The following is an 18,937-nucleotide window of genomic DNA, read 5'->3' as shown; positions in this document are numbered from 1 at the left end:
GGCGCCCCGCTTTCCGAGATCCCAGTTGGTCTGTCATTCACTGACATTTCGTGGCCCGGAAGCCAGGGCATGTGTGTGTCTGGCTTTTCTAGAAAGGCGGACCTGCTCTTCAGCCTGAAGTTCAGCCCACTACGAGTAGTCATGTGCCCTTACTTTTTAAAACTTGATTTCTGAGCAAATGGTTCCTGATCTCTGGGCTCACTATCATGAAGGCTTCTGGGAAGGCCTTGAACCGCCAGATGGAGAGGTTAGACAAGGAAGGGACAGCAAAGAGGGGACAGAATAATAGTGTGTGTGTGTGTGTGTGTGTGTGTGTGTGTGTGTAAATGTCACCCCCTCCCCACCCTGCTCCCAGTGTGGTTTCTTCCAATTCAAGGAGTATAGACCATGATAAAACACCCTACCCCATTCCAAATGGTTCTCTTGGCCAAGGAGTCAGCAAATGTTTTCTGTGAGGTAAAGATTTCAGGCTTTGCAGGTCAAGAGGCACGTTGAAGGGGCGCGTGGGTGGCTCAGTCGGTTGAGCGTCCGACTTCAGCTCAGGTCACGATCTCGCTGTCCATGAGTTTGAGCCCTGCATCGGGCTCTGGGCTGATGGCTCGGAGCCTGGAGCCTGCTTCCGATTCTGTGTCTCCCTCTCTCTCTGCCCCTCCCCCTTTCATGCTCTGTCTCTCTCTGTCTCAAAAATAAATAAACGTAAAAAAAAAAAATTAAAAAAACAAACAAAAAAAACCTTCTGAGGCCTTCGGAGAGCCCCAAATCCAATTCACTTATCAATCTGATAAAGACCACTAACTTTACGCTCCAGTTAGACGGAATGTTCTCATCCCCTGAAAGAATACCATTCTTTTCATTATTAGACCTACAGGACAAAGAAGTGTCCCCAATTATTATATTTGGAATTTTAACAATTAAATAATCATGCAGTTTGGTTTTCTCTTATTATGTAAGTACCTACATAATGTCTTCAATGTGCCTCCTTTTAATTTTTTTTTTTTTACAGTTATTTATTTATGTGCCCAGTGGCGACCAAGGTGCAGGGACACCTGGGTGGGGTGGGCACCTTGCTGTGTGCTGTCTTGGAAGTGTATCGAACGAACATGAAGCAATGCAAGTGTTATTTGACCGAGAGTCACATAACAAGAGATGAGTTTGGGCAGTCCTAAACCGAATTCCAATCCGGACCAAAGTTTACAAAAACGCACTCAAGTTTTCTAAGTCGAAGAAAAAATTTGTACCAGTTATGTAAATCATTTTACGAATGACTTTTCCACCCTGAATTTCAGTTTTGAAATTTTAAAGCACAGTCAATAAATGATTTGGCAACAGTTAAGAAATCGCAAGTTCCCTTCTTCCCACATCAACTTCTGCAAACCACGTGAGAGGTTCCGCTGATGGTAAAGCAGCCAAGTTCGGGAAGTTGGTCAGTTTCTTTCCCCAGAGTGTGCCTACTGCACACAGGGTACCGTCCGCCGTGCTGCAGGTGACGGAATGAGAAATTAAGACGACGACAGAACAGCGGTAAGCCACTTCCACTCTTTTGGCAAGTGTTTCCAACAAAATACATGGTTTCTGACTCCGGAATGTGGTTCGGTGGCGAATGGCGTGAACCGAGAAAAGTGATGAATGGGGCCGAGAGGTATAAAAAAGGTGAAGAATCGAAACAATTCTAAAGGTAGGCAATGTGGCCTGATAGGCGGTCAATCTCGAAAATCAAATGCAGGGGTCTTATTAATTTGCACAGGACAACAAGCATGTTCCAAGTTCGGAGTTGACGATCACTCTCTGGTCCTGCCAGAAACGATGTCCTCTTCTAGAACTGAAGGGTTGGAAGTCAAGTGGGTGGAGAAGTGTTTTTCCTTTGCTACCTCCGCAGAGAAGGGCAAGCTGTGTGATCTCACATGCATGAGTCACTTCGTAGGGCCTAGGCAAAGCCTGGAATTAATATACTCCTAGAAGCTTAGTGTTCAAAATCGCTTGCTACTTTGCTTGTTCAGTATGTTGAAGCAAACACGTTTACCACTTCTACGACTGTGTTCTACTGTATTCTACAGCGTTTAGATCTAACAAAAATCAGTTTTTGTTATTGTTGAGAACTGTCAGATTGAAAATCAGACTTTACAGTTTGAAGAAGTGATGTGTTTTCTTCTTTTTTTAAGTTTATTTATTTATTTTTGAGAGAGAGAGAACAAGCTGGGCAGGGGCAGAGAGAGAGAGAGGGAGACACAGAATCCGAAGCAGGCTCCAGGCTCTCAGCTGTCACGGCAGAGCCCGACGCGGGGCTCGAACCCACAAACGGCGAGATCATGACCTGAGCCAAAGCCCGATGCTTAGCCCACTGAGCCACCCAGGCGCCCCAGTGATGTGTTTTCTAAAAAAAAAAAAAAAAAAAAAAAAATGCAATGAGATTTAAGAGCAGTTGAAAAGTCTGACTTCAAGAGAAGCTCATCCAAAATTTACCTTCAGTTGTTTCCATGCTCATTTAGTGGTTATTACAGTTCTTGGAGGTTTTGTTTTTTTGTTTATTTTTTTTGGCAACCATTTAGCGTATATTTACGTGTTTGAAGTTAATTTTCTTTATTTTTTTTTAAAGTTTTTATTTTGATTCCAGTTAGTTAACATGCAGTTCCATACATTACCCGGTGCTCATCACAAGTGGACTCCTCAATCCCATCACCTATTTCCCCCAGCCCCCCCCCCCACCTCCCCTCTGGTGACCATCAGTGTGTTCTCTGTAGTTTAGAGTCTGTTTCTTGGCTTATCTCTCTGTTTCTCTCCCCCCCATCCCGCCTTTGCTCATATGTTTGCTCTCTTAAACTTCATACGTGTGAAATCATATATTTGTTTCTCTCTGACTTCTTTCACTTAGCATCATGCCCTCTCGATCCATACATGCCGTTACAAACGGCAAGCTTTCATTCTTTTTTATGGCCGTGTGAAGTTAATTTTTAAATCCACGTAATGCCCATTTTAAGCTTATTTATTTATTTATTTTGAGAGAGAGAGCACGAGCATGAGCAGGGGAGGAGAGAGAGAGAGAGAGAGGGAGAGAGGGAGAGAGAGAGAATCCCAAGCAGACTGTACTGCCAGCACGGAGCCTGACGGGGGGCTCGAACTCACGAACCATGAGATCATGACCTGATCCGAAATCAAGAGTCGGACGCTCAATTGACTGAGCCACCCAGGTGCCCCGCATTTAATGCCCCTTTTAGATCTTGAAAGTAAATTAAGTCTGTACCGAAATTTTATGGTGCTTTATAAGATGACTACAGTGGCCGACACAGCCAGTGATCGATATAGAAATGCAAACGAAGTTATCCAACTGCTACCTGGCATCTGTAAGCCACCGTGGTAGCCGCCACCAATATAATTGTATTATAAGAAAGTGAAAATAGGGGCGCCTGGGTGGCCCAGTCGGTTAGGCGTCTGACTTCAGCTCAGGTCACGATCTCGCTGCTCGTGGGCTGGAGCCCCGTGTCGGGCTCTCTGCGGTCAGCGCGGAGCCTGCTTCGGTTCCTGTCTCCCTCTCTCTCTGCCCCTCCCCAGCTCGTGCTTTCTCTCTCAAAAATAAATAAAAACATACAAAAAATTAACAACAACAAAGAAAGTGAAAATAGAATAGTAATAAAATCAGACTAAGCTTGTTCAAATGCCCTGCCTCCCTCCCATGGGTGAAGGGTATCTCAGCAGGTGCCCAAGAGGAGAGCCACGGCCTTGCGGCAGCACCGGATGGCTCTTTGGTCCTTTCCTTCAAGAGCACAGTCCTTTTTCAGAGGGCGAGGAGGCCCCAGGAAGACCTGAAGCGTATTCATCAGTCCCTCGGTTTGATTTCAGAAAGCAATAGCAAAGCACCAAGTACGCCTGACCCGAAAAGTCGAAGCTGTGGCTCAGGGGGAGGGCAGGGGAGGCCTCTCGTTCTCCCCTGGTGGCCCCCTCTCATCCTGTCCTGTACAAATCCTAAAATCTGCACGGCGTGTGTGAGGGGGAGGCAGGCAGGTGGCAAACCCAGGCTCAGGGGGGATCGAGGCGAGTGTCGAGGGGGAGGATGTTGCTCCTCACGGGTGGTCTGTGAAACTCAGTTGGCTATTACTTGTAAGCGTGTCTTAGGGTCACCTCCACAGTCCGTGGAGGGGGCCTTCATTCCCACGGAATGTCTGGAGTTCAGCTGAGTTACTCAGCGGAGCTGAGGAATTTGTTACGTTTTAAACTCTGATCTCTAGTTTATGCCTATTCGGGGCTATAAACGCAAAGTAAATCTGAACGTACAGCCTCTTGGTTGTGGATCGACCTTAGCAAGTAGAGGCTGTATTGACTTCTCGGACGGTTACACGTAGCTCCTGGTGGGTGCACGCGTCTACCATCAGTGGGTTCCAGTTGTTCTCTGGATACAGAGACGCTGAAAGAGCCCGGGGGCACTGCCACTTTGCAGAAAGGCAAGGCGGATGATCCACCCCAGGTGTTTGGATCCTGAAGGTTCCAGGTATGGCTCTGAGGTCTCTGCTGATAATTGAAACCAGATCCTTGCCGACCAGCTGCTTGCCGCCAGCCCTACCGATTGGCTAACTACTCGGGGATCTCTAGGCTCAGTTTCAGCTCTGCCACCTACCGTTGGCGTGATCTTGGGTAAATTAGCCTCTCTGGGCCTCGGGCTCCCCATCTGTAAAATGGAGGCTTCAGACAGCACCCGCCGCTCCGAGTTTTATGAGGACGAAATACAAAAATGTGTGACTCACACGGGTCCCGGTGGTTGCTTCGTGACAAAGCACTTCACAGGCGCTCCCGACTGTATTTCCAGGGATTCACATAGCGTGTGATTTTTCATTATTTGTATGCACAGGAAATCAGGACCCGTCTCTTCACTGATATGTGCATCTCATGTGGCTGTGACTTCTTTTGGCTTCCAACGCTGTTGGTGAACCCATCAGATCTGGGATGGATCAAACGAAACATCTTTTGATTGCTTGTCAGTTTCATCGAAGGTGACAAGCCCTATCTGCCAACCATTTCTTTACTCACTTGCATAATGTCTCCGTGGGCAACAGAGTCCCCTGCAGATGAATCAGAACCCACGAAAAATTAGAAATCTGTCCCGTTTGGCACAAATTCGGTTCTGGTTGAATCCCACATCGTCCCTACACAGCTAAGCGATTCAACGGGGGGGATTGATCATGTTTTATAATCAATAGGTTCTCTGGACACTTGAGCACTAGGGGATATCAGCAGGTCCCATCCTGAGAAAGGGGCACAGCTCTGGAGATGGTCTGAGGCAAAGGAAGCCTCTGAAGAGGGAGACGGGGGGCGGGGGAGGCATCATTGCAAAATGGCCCTTTGCAGCCTAGGAAGGGGATGTGGAAAAATAAAAGGCTGTTGGTTCCAGGACAGCAGCTTTAGCGCCCCTCCCCAACCCTCGCACACTATTTTCGCCCTAGGTTTAGCATCACCCGGCGGGGACACTCCCTTTGCACCCAGCACGTTCTCTTGCTGTCCTGCCTACAGGGGGCTGGGTCCCTGGGGGTGGCCCCTCACCTCTGCCTGCCTCTCCTCAGCCAAGGCAGACTTTTCTGAGCCGTCCCGCACACCGCACTGGTCTTCTAAAACTGCGCTTTTGGTGTCCGTTGGGGTCCAAGCGGAGAAGGAAGGTTTGAGGGGGGGCCTGAGATGGGTTTGTTTTCGTTGCGGGATTCGGTTCCTTCGGAGCGCGAAGGAGAGAACTGGCCCGTGGACCCAACCAAAGAACTGATCATGCACGGAAAAGAGAAAAGCGGTTGTGAAATAGTGGCTTCCTCGGTAGCTGTATTTGGCGGGGAAGGGGAAGTGAAGCAGGCGTGTGTGTGTGTGTGTGTGTGTGTGTAATTCACGTGCTTTCTGTAACAGGCCCTGGCTTGTTCTAAGCGTTCCAAGGCAGCACCCAGTTAGCAATCCAGACTGCGCAGACCCAGTCACCTTCAGCGGGGCGTCTCTCGGTTCTGGAGGCCAGAAGTCCAAAATCAAGGTGTTATCGGCACGATTGGTTCCTTCCTGGGGAGCTCAGAGGGAGAAGTCCCAGGCAGGTGTGTCCCCAGCTCCCCCAGCCCTGGGTCCGAGCCCCAGGACAACATCATAGACAACCAGGGCTGACTTCTTTTTAGAGACCTTGTCTTGTCTTTTCAGAACGCACGGGGCCTCGGCCCGGTGAAACTTTAAAGAGAGGTTTTGTTTTCTTTAAAATCGGGAAAATAACAGAATCCAGCCTAGCTTATGTTTGTCTTTATACCAATGTGGTCGTAAAATACCATTTTTTAATGATTTTTTTGACTGGAGGAAGGGGCCCCCAAGGGCCAAAGTGCTTTGGGCCCATGAAAATCGTCACTTGGCCCCGTTGACAAGCACACTCTGCTTTCCGACTTAGCAGATATGCCAAGGAAACTTCAGGAATTGCCAATGTGTCCCCAGTGAAGGAGATTTAAGTATTGATCCACAATCCCTGATCTGAAACCTGTGGGCCAGCATGGTGTCAGAGTTCAGAATGCGTATTTTAGCAAGACAGTGCATAGATGATACATTACAAAACCCTTCTGACGGGCCCAGGTCACGTGCATGGCTATTTCTGCCCTGAAACAAGAATGGTCCCGCTAAGTAGATAGATAGAGATTATAGGAGCCTTACGTCAGTTCCGGTCAGGTTTTGCTACCGAATAAGTTACAAAAAACCAAACGAAGTCTTCCGGTGCTCAGATTTTTTTTAGGATTTCAGACTTGCAGAGTGGGGGACTGAGAATCTGGGCAAGAGAGGACCTGCACTGAGAAAATAAACCAGGGGCGCCTGGGTGGTTCCGTCAGTTGAGCGTCTGATTTTGGCTCAGATCATGATCTCAAAGCTCGTGGGTTCGAGCCCCCATCGGGCTCTGTGCTGACAGCTCAGAGCCTGGAGCTTGCTTGGGATCCTGCGTCTCCCTCTCTCTCTCTGCCCCTCCCCTGCTCATGCTCTGTGTCTCTCTCCTTCAAAAGTAAATAAACTTTAAAAAAAAAAAAAGGAAAGGAAAGAAACCATAAACCACTGACTTGGGTGCCAGAAGGCACGATTCTATCAATCCCTATGTCTGATTTTTTTTTTCCTTTGTCCTTGTGTCGATAGCTCTCATGGTAGGTGATTCCCTTAGGTGATTGGTACCGGCTATTATTTCATACTCACGGCTGGGGCACCACATAGCTGACTGGCAGCTCCAGGTTCAAGGACGGGGCTTCCCAACAGATGCATCTCAGCCCAAGATGAACGCCTGTGAGTCGCTTTTGGTCAGAACGTGCCAGTGTGATCATAGATGTTTTCTGTGGTGCAAGGCTGAGACCAGGGTGAGTAGAGTGAGACACACGTTTGGATGCAAAATTTAAGGAGGAGAGGAGATCGAAAAGCTCAGTAATGAAGATACGTAATATTTTAAGGTTCTATTTAAAAAGTCAAACTGGCCGACTCCAGCCTGCAGACCAGTTGCCTGTGTTATGAATAAAGTTTTATCGGCACCAGGGCTGGGATCAGGGTGAGGCGAGCACAGGGCGCCTTGCGAATGCAGGCTTGCGTTCTGCCCTTATGTCAAGTGTTGACTATTTAGCCCACCCGGGATTTTAAGTTGTGAAACCCCCGTTCGTCTTGATGACTAAGTTTTGGGGTGCCCCCATTAATTTCGCACCCACAGCCCAGCTGCAGTGCTTGTCCATTTTCCCAGGGGGATGCCCCCGTCCCCTGTTGGGGTGCTGTCCGAGTCCGCAGGGCCGGGGAAGCAGGGGATGGGGCTCCCTGCTCTAGATGCGGGCTGTCCTTTCTCCTTGGCAGTTCACCCCTGCCTTCACTTGTGCCCAGAGTCTCGAACCCGGGGCTCCGGATTCAACCTTTTGAGTCAGTGTCAGGGAGGGAGGACTGGGCCGGAGGGGGGTGGGGTGGACAGCAGAAGTGTCCTTTCTTCTCTCTGCCTCAGGTTCGCTTTTATTTGCATAGTTGCACTTTCTATCTTACTTGCACGATTACCCCCTTTCCCCTCAATCGTATCTGCAGAGTTGCCATTTCTCTTCTGCAGGGCGGGATGGTGTGTTGCTCGTTGGCGACACCTTAATGAGGCGAATTCTCCCTGGCGCCCTTCTCACTCCATCTGGGATCCGGTTCCCTCTGAAGTTCTTCGGAAGCACGACTCTGGGTACCCCAAGACGGGGGTGTGGCCAAGAAGAGGGGGGGCGGGTCTCGAGGGTCTCCTCAGCTCCAGCTGGACCAGTGAGCTCAGGTTCACTCTGTCCGCCCTTGCCCAGTGGCCTGCCCACGGGCCTCAGCCCAGCACCCCAGGGAGATGATGGGCCTTCGCCGTCCGTTCGCCTCTCCCGTGGATGGGGAGGCTTGGCCGGTTGGGGATTTGTCCTCAGCTCCTGGGCTGGCTGGCTGCTCACCACTTCCCGCTCTCCCGCCCCAAGTGCGTCTCTTCCGATTGAGGTTATGTGGAACCTATCAACTCCCTGTTCTTCCCTCAGGACCCTTGGAAGGGTGGGGTTAGGAATCTCAAGCTCCTCGCTCACAAATCCCCCGAATATTCTGATCCTTTCTATGGCCCAGCTTTCTGGGAGGCCTTTTTCACCCCGAAAAGAATGATACATTTCAAAAAGCTCGCCTCCTCATCTTCAGTGCCTCCTAGAGGCTTTTCAGCTCACTTGTTCCTTGTATGAGGGAGACCCTAGCACCTGGAATTAGACGCAGAGGCCTTAACTTGAGGCCGCACGGGTCAGCCCTGGCCGCCGGGCCTGCCCAAGTAACCACCGAAAAATGCCTCTCCTCCCATCGTGCTAAGGGAAGAGTCTACCCTCTGTTCCTCGTGGGCCGCATGTAAACATTAATTTTGAAGTTTTTGTGAATTTATCATGAAAAAATGACAGCAGAAACCTGACAGGCACTGCCTCAGCCAGGTGCTGCTCGTGTGTGCCTTTGGTGTGATGGGACCAGAGTGGCACGTGGCTTGTGTGGTCTTCGTCCCCAAGACCCATCGCCCCAGTTGCATCAGGAGAGAAACAACAAATTCCAATGGAGAGACAGTCTGCATAACCGTCCCGTTGCTTGTTTTTATTGGCCTCCATAGTAACTCCCACCATCTATCGCACTCTCAGTTACCGCGGTGAGGGTCTATCGTTAGGACCTGCTTCTACGAATTGCTGAGTTTACATTGATTGACACTTTTGATAACTATCACAAATTTCTTTCTGTCTTAGAGGTGGCACTAATTTAGATTCCTACCAGCAAAATATGAGAGCACCTGTTTCTCCACATCCTCATCTACACAGTAGAATTGGCAAAAAATGGTATGTCAGGGTACGTTTTTGAGTGAAGTCGAATATCTCTTCCTATCCTTATGAGCTGTTTGTGTTTCTTTTTTCTGTGAGCTGTCTTTGAATATATCTTCGCCCATTTTTCTGTTGGGTTATTTGTCTTCTCACTTATGCATGAAATGCCTATGTATCAAATATCTTACTTCCTTATCTGTGATATAAACTGCAAACATTTCCTCCCAATTTACTGTTTCGCTTTTGGCATTGTTCACCAGGGTTTCTGTGAGGCGAAACTCTAATTTGCGTGTGGTTGGATCGGTCAGTTTTTTTCCCTTTTTTGGCCTCTGTTCTCTTTTTTGTTGTTCTGGAGTAGATAGCGCAATTGGACAATGAAAATACATTCGACTGTATAAAGGGTGTTAGGAAATTAATCATTATTTGCAGATAGGTTAATTGCTTACCCAAGAAAGTCACATGGGGAAACAACTATTCGAAATAATCAGAGAACTTAGTATAGTGATCTGGCATAAAATTAAGATATAGAAATCAGTAGTGCTAATGGATACCAGCAAGGACCTATTCAAAGGTAAAACGAAGTGATCCATTCACAAAAGGAGAATAATGAGTAGGACTTGCCCTATCGGCTACTAACATCCCCTCAAACTGTCATTCTTTTTTTTTTTATTATTAAAAATTTTTTTTAACGTTTATTTATTTTTGAGACAGAGAGAGACAGCATGAATGGGGGAGGGTCAGAGAGAGGGAGACACAGAATCCGAAACAGGCTCCAGGCTCTGAGCTGTCAGCACAGAGCCCGACACGGGGCTCGAACTCATGGACCACGAGATCATGACCTGAGCCGAAGTCAGCCGCCCAACTGACTGAGCCACCCAGGCGCCCCTCAAACTGTCATTCTTAAAAACATGTGGTTCTAGCACATCAGTGATGACCAGATGGATGAAGCAGAGAGTCTAGAGATAGATCCAAATACGCAGGAAAGTTAATATATGATAAAAGGAACATATCAAGTTGGTGAGAACAGCAGTATTCAACACACGATGTTGCACCTCAATGAAACAAAAAAGCAACCAACTGAACGGGAGAAGGTATTTGCAAAAGGGTATGTTCAATAAAGGGATGATATCCAAAATATATAAAGGACTTACGCAACTCAACACCAAAAAATAAAATAAAATAAATAATTTGATTAAAAATGGGCAGAGGACCTGAATAGACATTTTCCCAAAGAAGACATCTGGATGGCCGACATCACTCATCATCAGGGCGATGCAAATCAAAGCTGCCATGAGATATCACCTCACATCTGTCAAAGTGGCTAAAATAAAACACACACACACACACACACACACACACACGAAAAAAACACGATGGGGATGCGGAAAACAGGGAACCCTCATGCACTGTTGGTGGGGATGTAAATTGGTGCAACCGATGTGAAAAATAGTAATGAGGTTTCTCAGAAAATGAAAAATAGAAATGCTATGTGATCCAGGAATTTCACTACTGGGTCTCAACCCAAAGAAAATGAAAACACTAATTTAAAAAAAAAATACACCTCTATGTGCATTACAGCATTATTTCTAATAGCCGAGATGAGGAAGCAACCCGTGTCCATTGATAGATGAGTGGATAAAGAAGATGATGTCGTGTACACCCACAGCCAAAAAAAAAAAAAAAAAAAAAAAAAAAAAAAAAAAAAAAGAATGACCTCTTGCCATTTGCGACAACATGGATGGACCTAGCGGGTATTATGCTAAATGAAATAAGTCAAAGACAAATTTCACGTATATGTGGAATCTAAGAAACAAAACAAACCAACAAATAAAAGAAACAGACCTATAAATACAGAGAACAAACTAGCAGTTGCCAGGGGAGAGGGTGGAGGTTGGGGCATGAACAAAAGGAGCAAAGGGAAGTGGGAGCTACAGGCTTCCAGTTAATAACTGATGAGAAGGAAAGGTACCGCGTGGGGAATAGTCACTGGTAGCGTCATAGTGCTACATGGTGACAGATGGTGGCTACCTTGTGGCGAGCACATACCGTATAGAATTGTGGAATGACTATGCTGTATGCCTGAAACTAATGTGACATTGTGTGTCAACTATACTCAATGAAAGTAAATAAATAAGTAAATACAAAAATGATGTTGGGGCAACCAGATCTCCATGTAGAAAAAAATAATGTGGGTTTTTCCCTCACGTTTTATGGTAAAACAATCCCAGTAGGATAAGATATCTCCATGTGAGAAAATGAAACCATAAAACTACTAAAAGAAAAGATGAGAACATTGTTGATAGAACCTGAAGTGTAGAATATCCTTTATGGCGTTCACTTCCCTGGATGATCTGATTCATACATGCGTACTTGTACAAGCTCATACGGGGCTATACTTGCCACAACTCCCAAGTTCATCCTTCGATGAGAACTCTCCTCTGAGCCAAAGGGGCATATATGTAACTGCCTCCTGGACATCACTGGGAGATCACAAACTCAAATTTAACATGTCAAATTAATATTATTAGAGGCTTCCAACAGTACCCATTTATTAGCTCAAATTTCTGTAGGTTAAGATGTGGCTGGACTCTGATCTCCAGGCTCTAAATAAGGATCCATTTCTAAGTTCATTCTGGTTGTCAGTCTGTTTTAGTTCTCTGTGGCTGTAGGATGGGGGAGAGGGCCTTTCCTTGCCAACTGTCAGCAGAGAACCACTCTCAGCTTCTAAAGCCTGCCTGCATTCCTCGTCGGTGGACCCCTCTGCTTTTAAGTCAGCAATAGTGTGTCAAATATTCTCCAGCTTGTACTCTCTCTGATTCTCCTTTCTGCTGCTAGCCAGAGAAAACTACGCTTTTAAAAGGCACATGAGAGGGGTGCCTGGGTGGCTCAGTCGGTTGAGCGTCCAACTTCAGCTCAGGTCATGATCTCACAGTCTGTGGGTTTGAGCCCCATGTGGGGCTCTGTGCTAACAGCTCAGAGCCTGGAGCCTGCTTCGGATTCTGTGTCTCCCTCTCTCTCTGCCCCTCCCCTGATCATGCTCTGTCTCTCTCTGTCTCAAAAATAAATAAAAACATTAAAAAAGAATTTTTTTTAAAGGCACATGCAATTAAATTAGGCCCATCTAGATGATCTCCCTTTTGCCACATGACATAGCATAATTACAGCAGTAATACGAGGGGGCAAAGGTGAGAGGGGACATCTTGAAATCCTGCTGACGAAACCAGATAAAGCAGGGATTTCTTCTGGTAAAAGTAGAACATTAGCCAGCAGCACCTGGATAGTGCTGTATTTGGAAAATAGCCAAAAGTAACTGCAAATGCCCTGGGAGTCCTGTTTCACTCTACTGTTCATCTCATAAGGAGCTGGCTCTTCCCCGACTGCTGTAAACTGGCAACGATGATTGATCCTCTGAATAATCACCATCCACGTAAAAATCTTTCATGGCAGAATAAGGGTGTGGCAGTGACTGTTCATTAACCCTAAATTTTAGAAGAATTCAAAAAGGGAGCTCTTACCTGGCTTAACTCACAATAAGGGCATGAGTTGGGCGTTAACGAAAAATGTAATTTTGCGAAGGTTGGTCTCCATACTCCGTGAAATAAGATTTGGAGGGTTCTTTTGATCACAGCCCTCATCAGACCAATCACATGAATCTGTTTATTGCATTGTATAATTACCAAAAGCAAGATACCCAGCCCTCTAGTATAAGAGAGAGTTGCAGAAAGTGAGGCAGTCTACTAAGTGTTCCAGAGGATGTCTTCCCTACCGAAGTTTACAATGTTAGCCAACGAATAGCCATTAATGCCAATGTTCATATGATAAGGAACATATGAGTTCTAGTAGCCAGTCCACAACATTTTTTTTTTTGAGTGCTGTCTGCATGTGAGGTACTGTTCTGGCACGAAGACTTCAGAATGAGATTGCGTAGCATGATGGCTGCTGGTTAAAACATGATGTTGGAATCAGAATGACTGGAATCCAGCTCTATGACATGTCGTCCTTCTGAAAGACACTGAAGTCTCTGAGTTCATTTCTTCATCCACAAAATGTGGATAATATAGGACCTATCTCGTTGTGTTGGGACGAGCATTAATGTGGATAAGAAAATGTTTATGGTTAGCACAATACCTGACACTTTGTTCTGCTTATCAACAGAAGGTGTCCACTTTCTTGTCATGCGGGGACATGAGAGATCTTGATACGTGCCACCAGAGAGGTATGGAAAAATTGCAGGAAATGCCAGTAAGAGATATGGTTGTGTAGAGAGATGGCTGTGGAGATAAGGTAGAGGTGACTCTAGCTTGGAGATCTTAGGTGATACCATAATGAAACCTGGATCTGAACTCTCCTTGGGATGGGCCAAATTTCCTCAAGAGTTATGCTAATAGGCTGAAGCTATGAATATATAACTTGCTGTGCTACAGCTCTAGCATGAACCATAGCTATGGGCCAGCATCAGACGTCTTATGCTGATGGGGCATCTTGATGAATGCCTCCGCAAAAGCTTCCCAGGCTTTCTCATCATCGTCATCTCAGATAGCTTCTTCTCCAACTTCTTTTAGCACCGTGAAGCTGAATGCAGTGAGCCATTCATATTGTTCTGAACTTGGGGGCTCCTGGGTGGCTCAGTTGGTTAAGCGACCGACCTTAGGTTAGGTCATGATCTCGCGGTTCGTGGGTTCGAGCCCCACGTCAGGCTCTGTGTCAGCTCCGAGCCTGGAGCCTGTTTCGGATTCTGTGTCTCCTTCTTCTCTCCATCCCTCCCCTGCTCATGCTCTCTCTCTCTCTCTCTCTCTCAAAAAGTGAATAAACATCAAAAGAAGAAACAATTTTAAAAAAATATTCTGAACCTGACTTCATGCAATTTGCTTAGTTGTTAAGGAAACTCACACTTGAAAACACATGCACAGTGTGATGAAACACTGTTAATTTCATCATAAAATGCCTGGTAACATCATAAAATCTCTAACATTGTGCCTCCACTTTTGATTTTCCCTAGGAAAACATGACCCTTCAGTCTTTGCTTCTGACCTGCCTTTTCCTGCTGACCTCTGATTCCCATGAGTTCTTCACTAAAGCAAATTATTCTAGAAGCTATCCTTGCGACGAGAAAAGACAAAATGGCTCTATTATTGCACAGTGCAATGACCGTCGACTGCGAGAAGTTCCCCAAACAGTGAGCAAATATGTGACAGCACTAGACCTGTCTTATAATTTCATCACGCACATAACAAACGAATCATTTCAAGGGCTGCAAAATCTTACTAGAATAAATCTAAACCACAATGCCAATCAACAGCACCTGAATGAAAACCCTGATATAAACAGAAGTGGCATGAATATTACAGATGGGGCATTCCTCAACCTACAAAATCTAAACCAGCTACTGCTTGAAGACAACCAGTTAGACCAAATACCTGCTGGTTTGCCGGGGTCTTTGAGGGAACTTAGTCTAATTCAAAACAACATAATTTGGGTGGCTAAAAAGAATACTTCTGGACTTATGAATCTGGAAAGACTCTATTTGAGCTGGAACTGCTATTTTGGCAATAATTGTAATAACAAAACTTTCGACATAGAAGATGGGACGTTTGAAAGTCTTACAAATTTGAAGGTGCTGTCACTGTCTTTTAATAAACTTGTCCATGTGCCACCTAAACTGCCAAACTCCCTAACAGAACTTTACCTTAGCAATGCCAAGATTAAAGTCATCAGTCAGGAAGACTTCAAGGGATTGACAAATTTAAGAGTGCTAGATTTAAGCGGGAACTGTCCAAGGTGTTTCAACGCGCCATTTCCCTGTACACCTTGTGAAGGAGGCTCTTCAATTCAGATCCATCCTCTTGCTTTCCAAACCCTGACGGAACTTCGCTACCTAAACCTCTCTAGCACTTCCCTCCAGAAGATTCCTGCAATGTGGTTTCAAAGTATGCATAATCTGAAGGTGCTACATCTGGAATTCAACTACTTAGTTGACGAAATAGCCTCTGGGGAATTTTTAACGAAACTGCCCTCCTTAGAAATTCTTGACCTATCTTACAACTATGTAAAGGCGAAATATCCAAGATATATTAACATTTCTCAAAACTTCTCTCATCTGAAGTTGCTCCAGACGTTGCACTTGAGAGGCTATGTGTTCCAGGAACTTAGAGCAGAAGATTTCCAGCCCCTCATGAGTCTCTCAAACTTAAAGACTATCAACTTGGGCATTAACTTTATTAAGCAAATTAATTTTACCCTTTTCCAAAATTTCTCCAACCTGAGCATCATTTACTTGTCAGAAAACAGAATATCACCCTTGGTAAATGATTTCAAGCAAAACGATATGAGTGGTTCCTCTTTTCAAAGTCATATCCGTAGGCTACGCTCAGCAGATACTGAGTTTGACCCACATTCAAATTTTTATCATAACACCAACCCTTTAATAAAGCCACAGTGTACAGTTTATGGCAAAGCCTTAGATTTAAGCCTGAACAGTATTTTCTTTATTGGGCGAGAGCAATTCAAAGCTTTTCATGACATTGCCTGCTTAAATCTGTCTTCTAATGGCAACGGCCAAGTGTTACACGGGACTGAATTTTCAGCTGTACCTCACATCAAATATTTGGATTTGACAAACAATAGACTAGACTTTGATGATGATAATGCTCTCAGTGACCTGCCAGAGTTAGAAGTTCTAGATCTCAGCTACAATGCACACTATTTCCGAATAGCAGGGGTAACGCACCGCTTAGGATTTATTCAAAACTTAACACAACTAAAAGTTTTAAACTTGAGCCACAACAGCATTTATACTTTAACGGAGCAAGACCTGAGAAGCATGTCCCTGAAAGAGTTAGTTTTCAGTGGAAACCGCCTTGACATTTTGTGGAACGCCGAAGGTGACAAGTACTGGAAAATTTTTACAAATCTCGGGAATCTGACATGGCTTGATTTGTCCTCAAATAACCTTAGGCACATCCCGAATGAAGCTTTCCTTAACTTGCCCCAGAGCCTCACCAAACTATACATAAATGATAATGTGTTAAATTCCTTTAACTGGACACTACTCCAGCTGTTTCCTCATCTCCAGTTACTCGACTTAAGTGGAAACAGGCTGTCCTCTTTGACCAACAGCCTCTCTAAATTCACGCCTTCTCTTCGCACGCTGCTACTGCATCGAAACAGGATTTCCCACCTGCCCTCCAACTTTCTTTCTGAAGCCAGCAGTCTGATACACCTCGATTTAAGTTCCAACCTGCTGAAGATGATCAACAAATCCACACTTCAAACTAAGACTGCCACCAACCTAACCATTTTGGAACTAGGTAGGAATCCCTTTGACTGTACCTGTGACATTGGAGATTTTCGAAGATGGATGGATGAAAATCTGGATGTCACCATTCCTAGATTGGCAGATGTCATTTGCTCTAGCCCGGGGGATCAAAGAGGGAAGAGCATCGTGAGTCTAGAGCTAACAACTTGTGTTTCAGACACCATTGCGGCGATATTGTGTTTCTTCACGTTCTTTATCACCATCACGGTTATGTTGGCTGCCCTGGGTCACCATTGGTTTTACTGGGATGTTTGGTTTATCTATCATGTGTGTTTAGCTAAGGTAAAAGGCTACAGGTCTCTTTCCACATCCCAAACTTTCTATGATGCCTACGTTTCTTATGACACCAAAGACGCCTCTGTTACCGACTGGGTGATAAATGAGCTACGCTTCCACCTAGAAGAGAGCGAAGAAAAAAATGTGCTCCTCTGTTTAGAGGAGAGGGACTGGGACCCGGGCTTAGCCATCATCGATAACCTCATCCAGAGCATAAACCAAAGCAAGAAAACAATATTTGTCTTAACCAAAAAATATGCCAAAAACTGGAACTTTAAAACGGCATTCTACTTGGCCTTGCAGAGGCTAATGGATGAGAATATGGATGTGATTATATTTATTCTGCTGGAGCCAGTGCTACAGAATTCTCAGTATCTGAGGCTGCGCCAAAGGATCTGCAAGAGCTCCATCCTTCAATGGCCTGACAACCCCAAGGCGGAAGGCTTGTTTTGGCAAAGTCTGAAGAACGTGGTCTTAACTGAAAATGATTCACGGTATAACAATTTGTATGTTGATTCCATTAAACAATACTAACTGATGTTAAGTCATGGTTCACCAACATAATAAAAATGGAAAGCAATTACCCTCTGTCTTAGGTATTTATTGCTGTGTAACAAATTAATTATCCCAAAACCCAGTGGCTTAAAATAACACAATTTGTGATCTTACCGTCTCTTTGGTCAGGAGTCCAGGCGAGGCTTGGCTGGGTCCCCTGCTCAGCATCTCTCAAAGGCTGTCAGCAAGGTGTCAGTGAGGGACCAGGCCTCTCCCAGGGTTAGGATCCACTTCCAAGCTCAGGCTTACGTGGCTGTTTTCAGGATTCAGTTCCTCCTGTGCTGTCAGTCAAAGGCTGTGCTCCGTCTCTGGCCACGTGGACCTCTCCCACACGGCAGCTTCATCAAAGCCAGCAAAAGACAGAGGTTGCTAGCAAGATGGAAGTCACCATGTTTAGTAATCCAATCACAGAAGTGACAGCCCATCATTTGGGCCATATTCTATTAGTTAGAAGTAAGTCACAGGTCCTGCCTGCTCCATGCGAGTGATCACCTCAGTTCAGAGAAACTAGTCTGTGTCCAAAATGGACAGTTGTAATGGCCTTGGTTGGTCGGCCATATTGGTCATAGATGGTGAATACCAGGAGGCAGAAATTATCGTGGGCCATCTTAACAGTTGACTGCTATACCTTCTTTTCAAATATCTAAGAACTTTTGTAACTATAACTCATGGTTCTCATGTTAGGTTGCTATTTAGATTTACCCTATATCCATGGCTACATGGTTATATTGTGCTGTGGCTGCATCAGTCTCTTTTAGAATTACTTTTATAAATGTTGGCTACGATACTTGACCTCTAAAGTTTAGATGGCACTTAAAGGCTAAGATGGATATTTTTAAGTGTTTTTTATTTCTTCACCATTTTTTCAAAAATTCTGCAGCCCAATTAGAAACATTTGGAATATCTGTCAATTGCCGTTGCTATAAATCTGGAAGCAAATGATTAAAAATGCTTCATTTCACATGATGCACATATGATAAATATACGGTAGGGAAATGGACCTGTAATGTAAAAGAAATTGCCATCTACACTAGGTTTTTGAGAATACTTTGAAAAAAATCTTTGGTAAAAATGACGGGGGCGGGGGTTCCTGGTTTAAGCGTCCGACTCTTGGTTTCTGCTCAGGCCATGATCTCACGGTTGGTGAGACTGAGGCCAGTGTTGGCCTCTACACTCATAGTGCAGAGCCTGCTTGGAATTCTCTCTCTCTGCCCTTCCCCCCTCTCGTGCTCATTCTCTCTCTCTCTGTCTCTCTCTCTCTCTCTCTGTCTCTCAAAATAAATAAATAAACATCTTAAAAAATCAAAGGGGAAACGGTTTTGATGAAGTTTATGCATTAAAGTGATTATTAATAGAAAAATTAATTCTACCTTTACTTGCTACTCAGAGGACAAAGTCGGAAATGCCTACCTGTCCGTGCCCTTTATTCAATTCTCCCAAATGAAACAATGTTGACACTCTACCCCTCCTACCAGCCCTGAGCTTCCTCTGCTTCAGTCCA

General features: G+C 45.3%; 1 protein-coding gene across 7 annotated transcripts; it reads left to right on the top strand.

Moving 5' to 3' along the window:
• Nucleotides 1-1,271: 1,271 nt before the first annotated feature.
• Nucleotides 1,272-18,694, top strand: TLR8 (toll like receptor 8). 7 transcript variants are annotated; one of them, XM_081792764.1, is made up of 4 exons: nt 1,440-1,521; nt 8,048-8,164; nt 9,219-9,308; nt 14,290-18,694. In XM_081792764.1, the coding sequence occupies exons 3-4, from the start codon at nt 9,306-9,308 to the stop codon at nt 17,413-17,415; spliced, it is 3,129 nt and encodes a 1,042-aa protein (XP_081648890.1). In that variant the 5' UTR covers nt 1,440-1,521; nt 8,048-8,164; nt 9,219-9,305; the 3' UTR covers nt 17,416-18,694. The 7 variants fall into 7 exon arrangements, 6 of the variants coding, with proteins under 6 accessions (XP_081648892.1, XP_081648893.1, XP_081648895.1 ...); XM_081792769.1 differs by lacking the exons at nt 8,048-8,164; nt 9,219-9,308 and adding an exon at nt 4,838-4,979 and having other exon boundaries at nt 1,430-1,521; XM_081792765.1 differs by lacking the exon at nt 8,048-8,164 and having other exon boundaries at nt 1,439-1,521.
• Nucleotides 18,695-18,937: the final 243 nt, after the last annotated feature.

Source organism: Panthera onca, chromosome X (genome assembly GCF_046562875.1).
Source record: "Panthera onca isolate mPanOnc1 chromosome X, mPanOnc1 haplotype 2, whole genome shotgun sequence".
Classification (NCBI taxonomy): Eukaryota; Metazoa; Chordata; class Mammalia; order Carnivora; family Felidae; genus Panthera; species Panthera onca.
The sequence above is the reverse complement of the archived record's forward strand: the minus strand, read 5'-3'. Positions and strand labels throughout refer to the sequence as shown.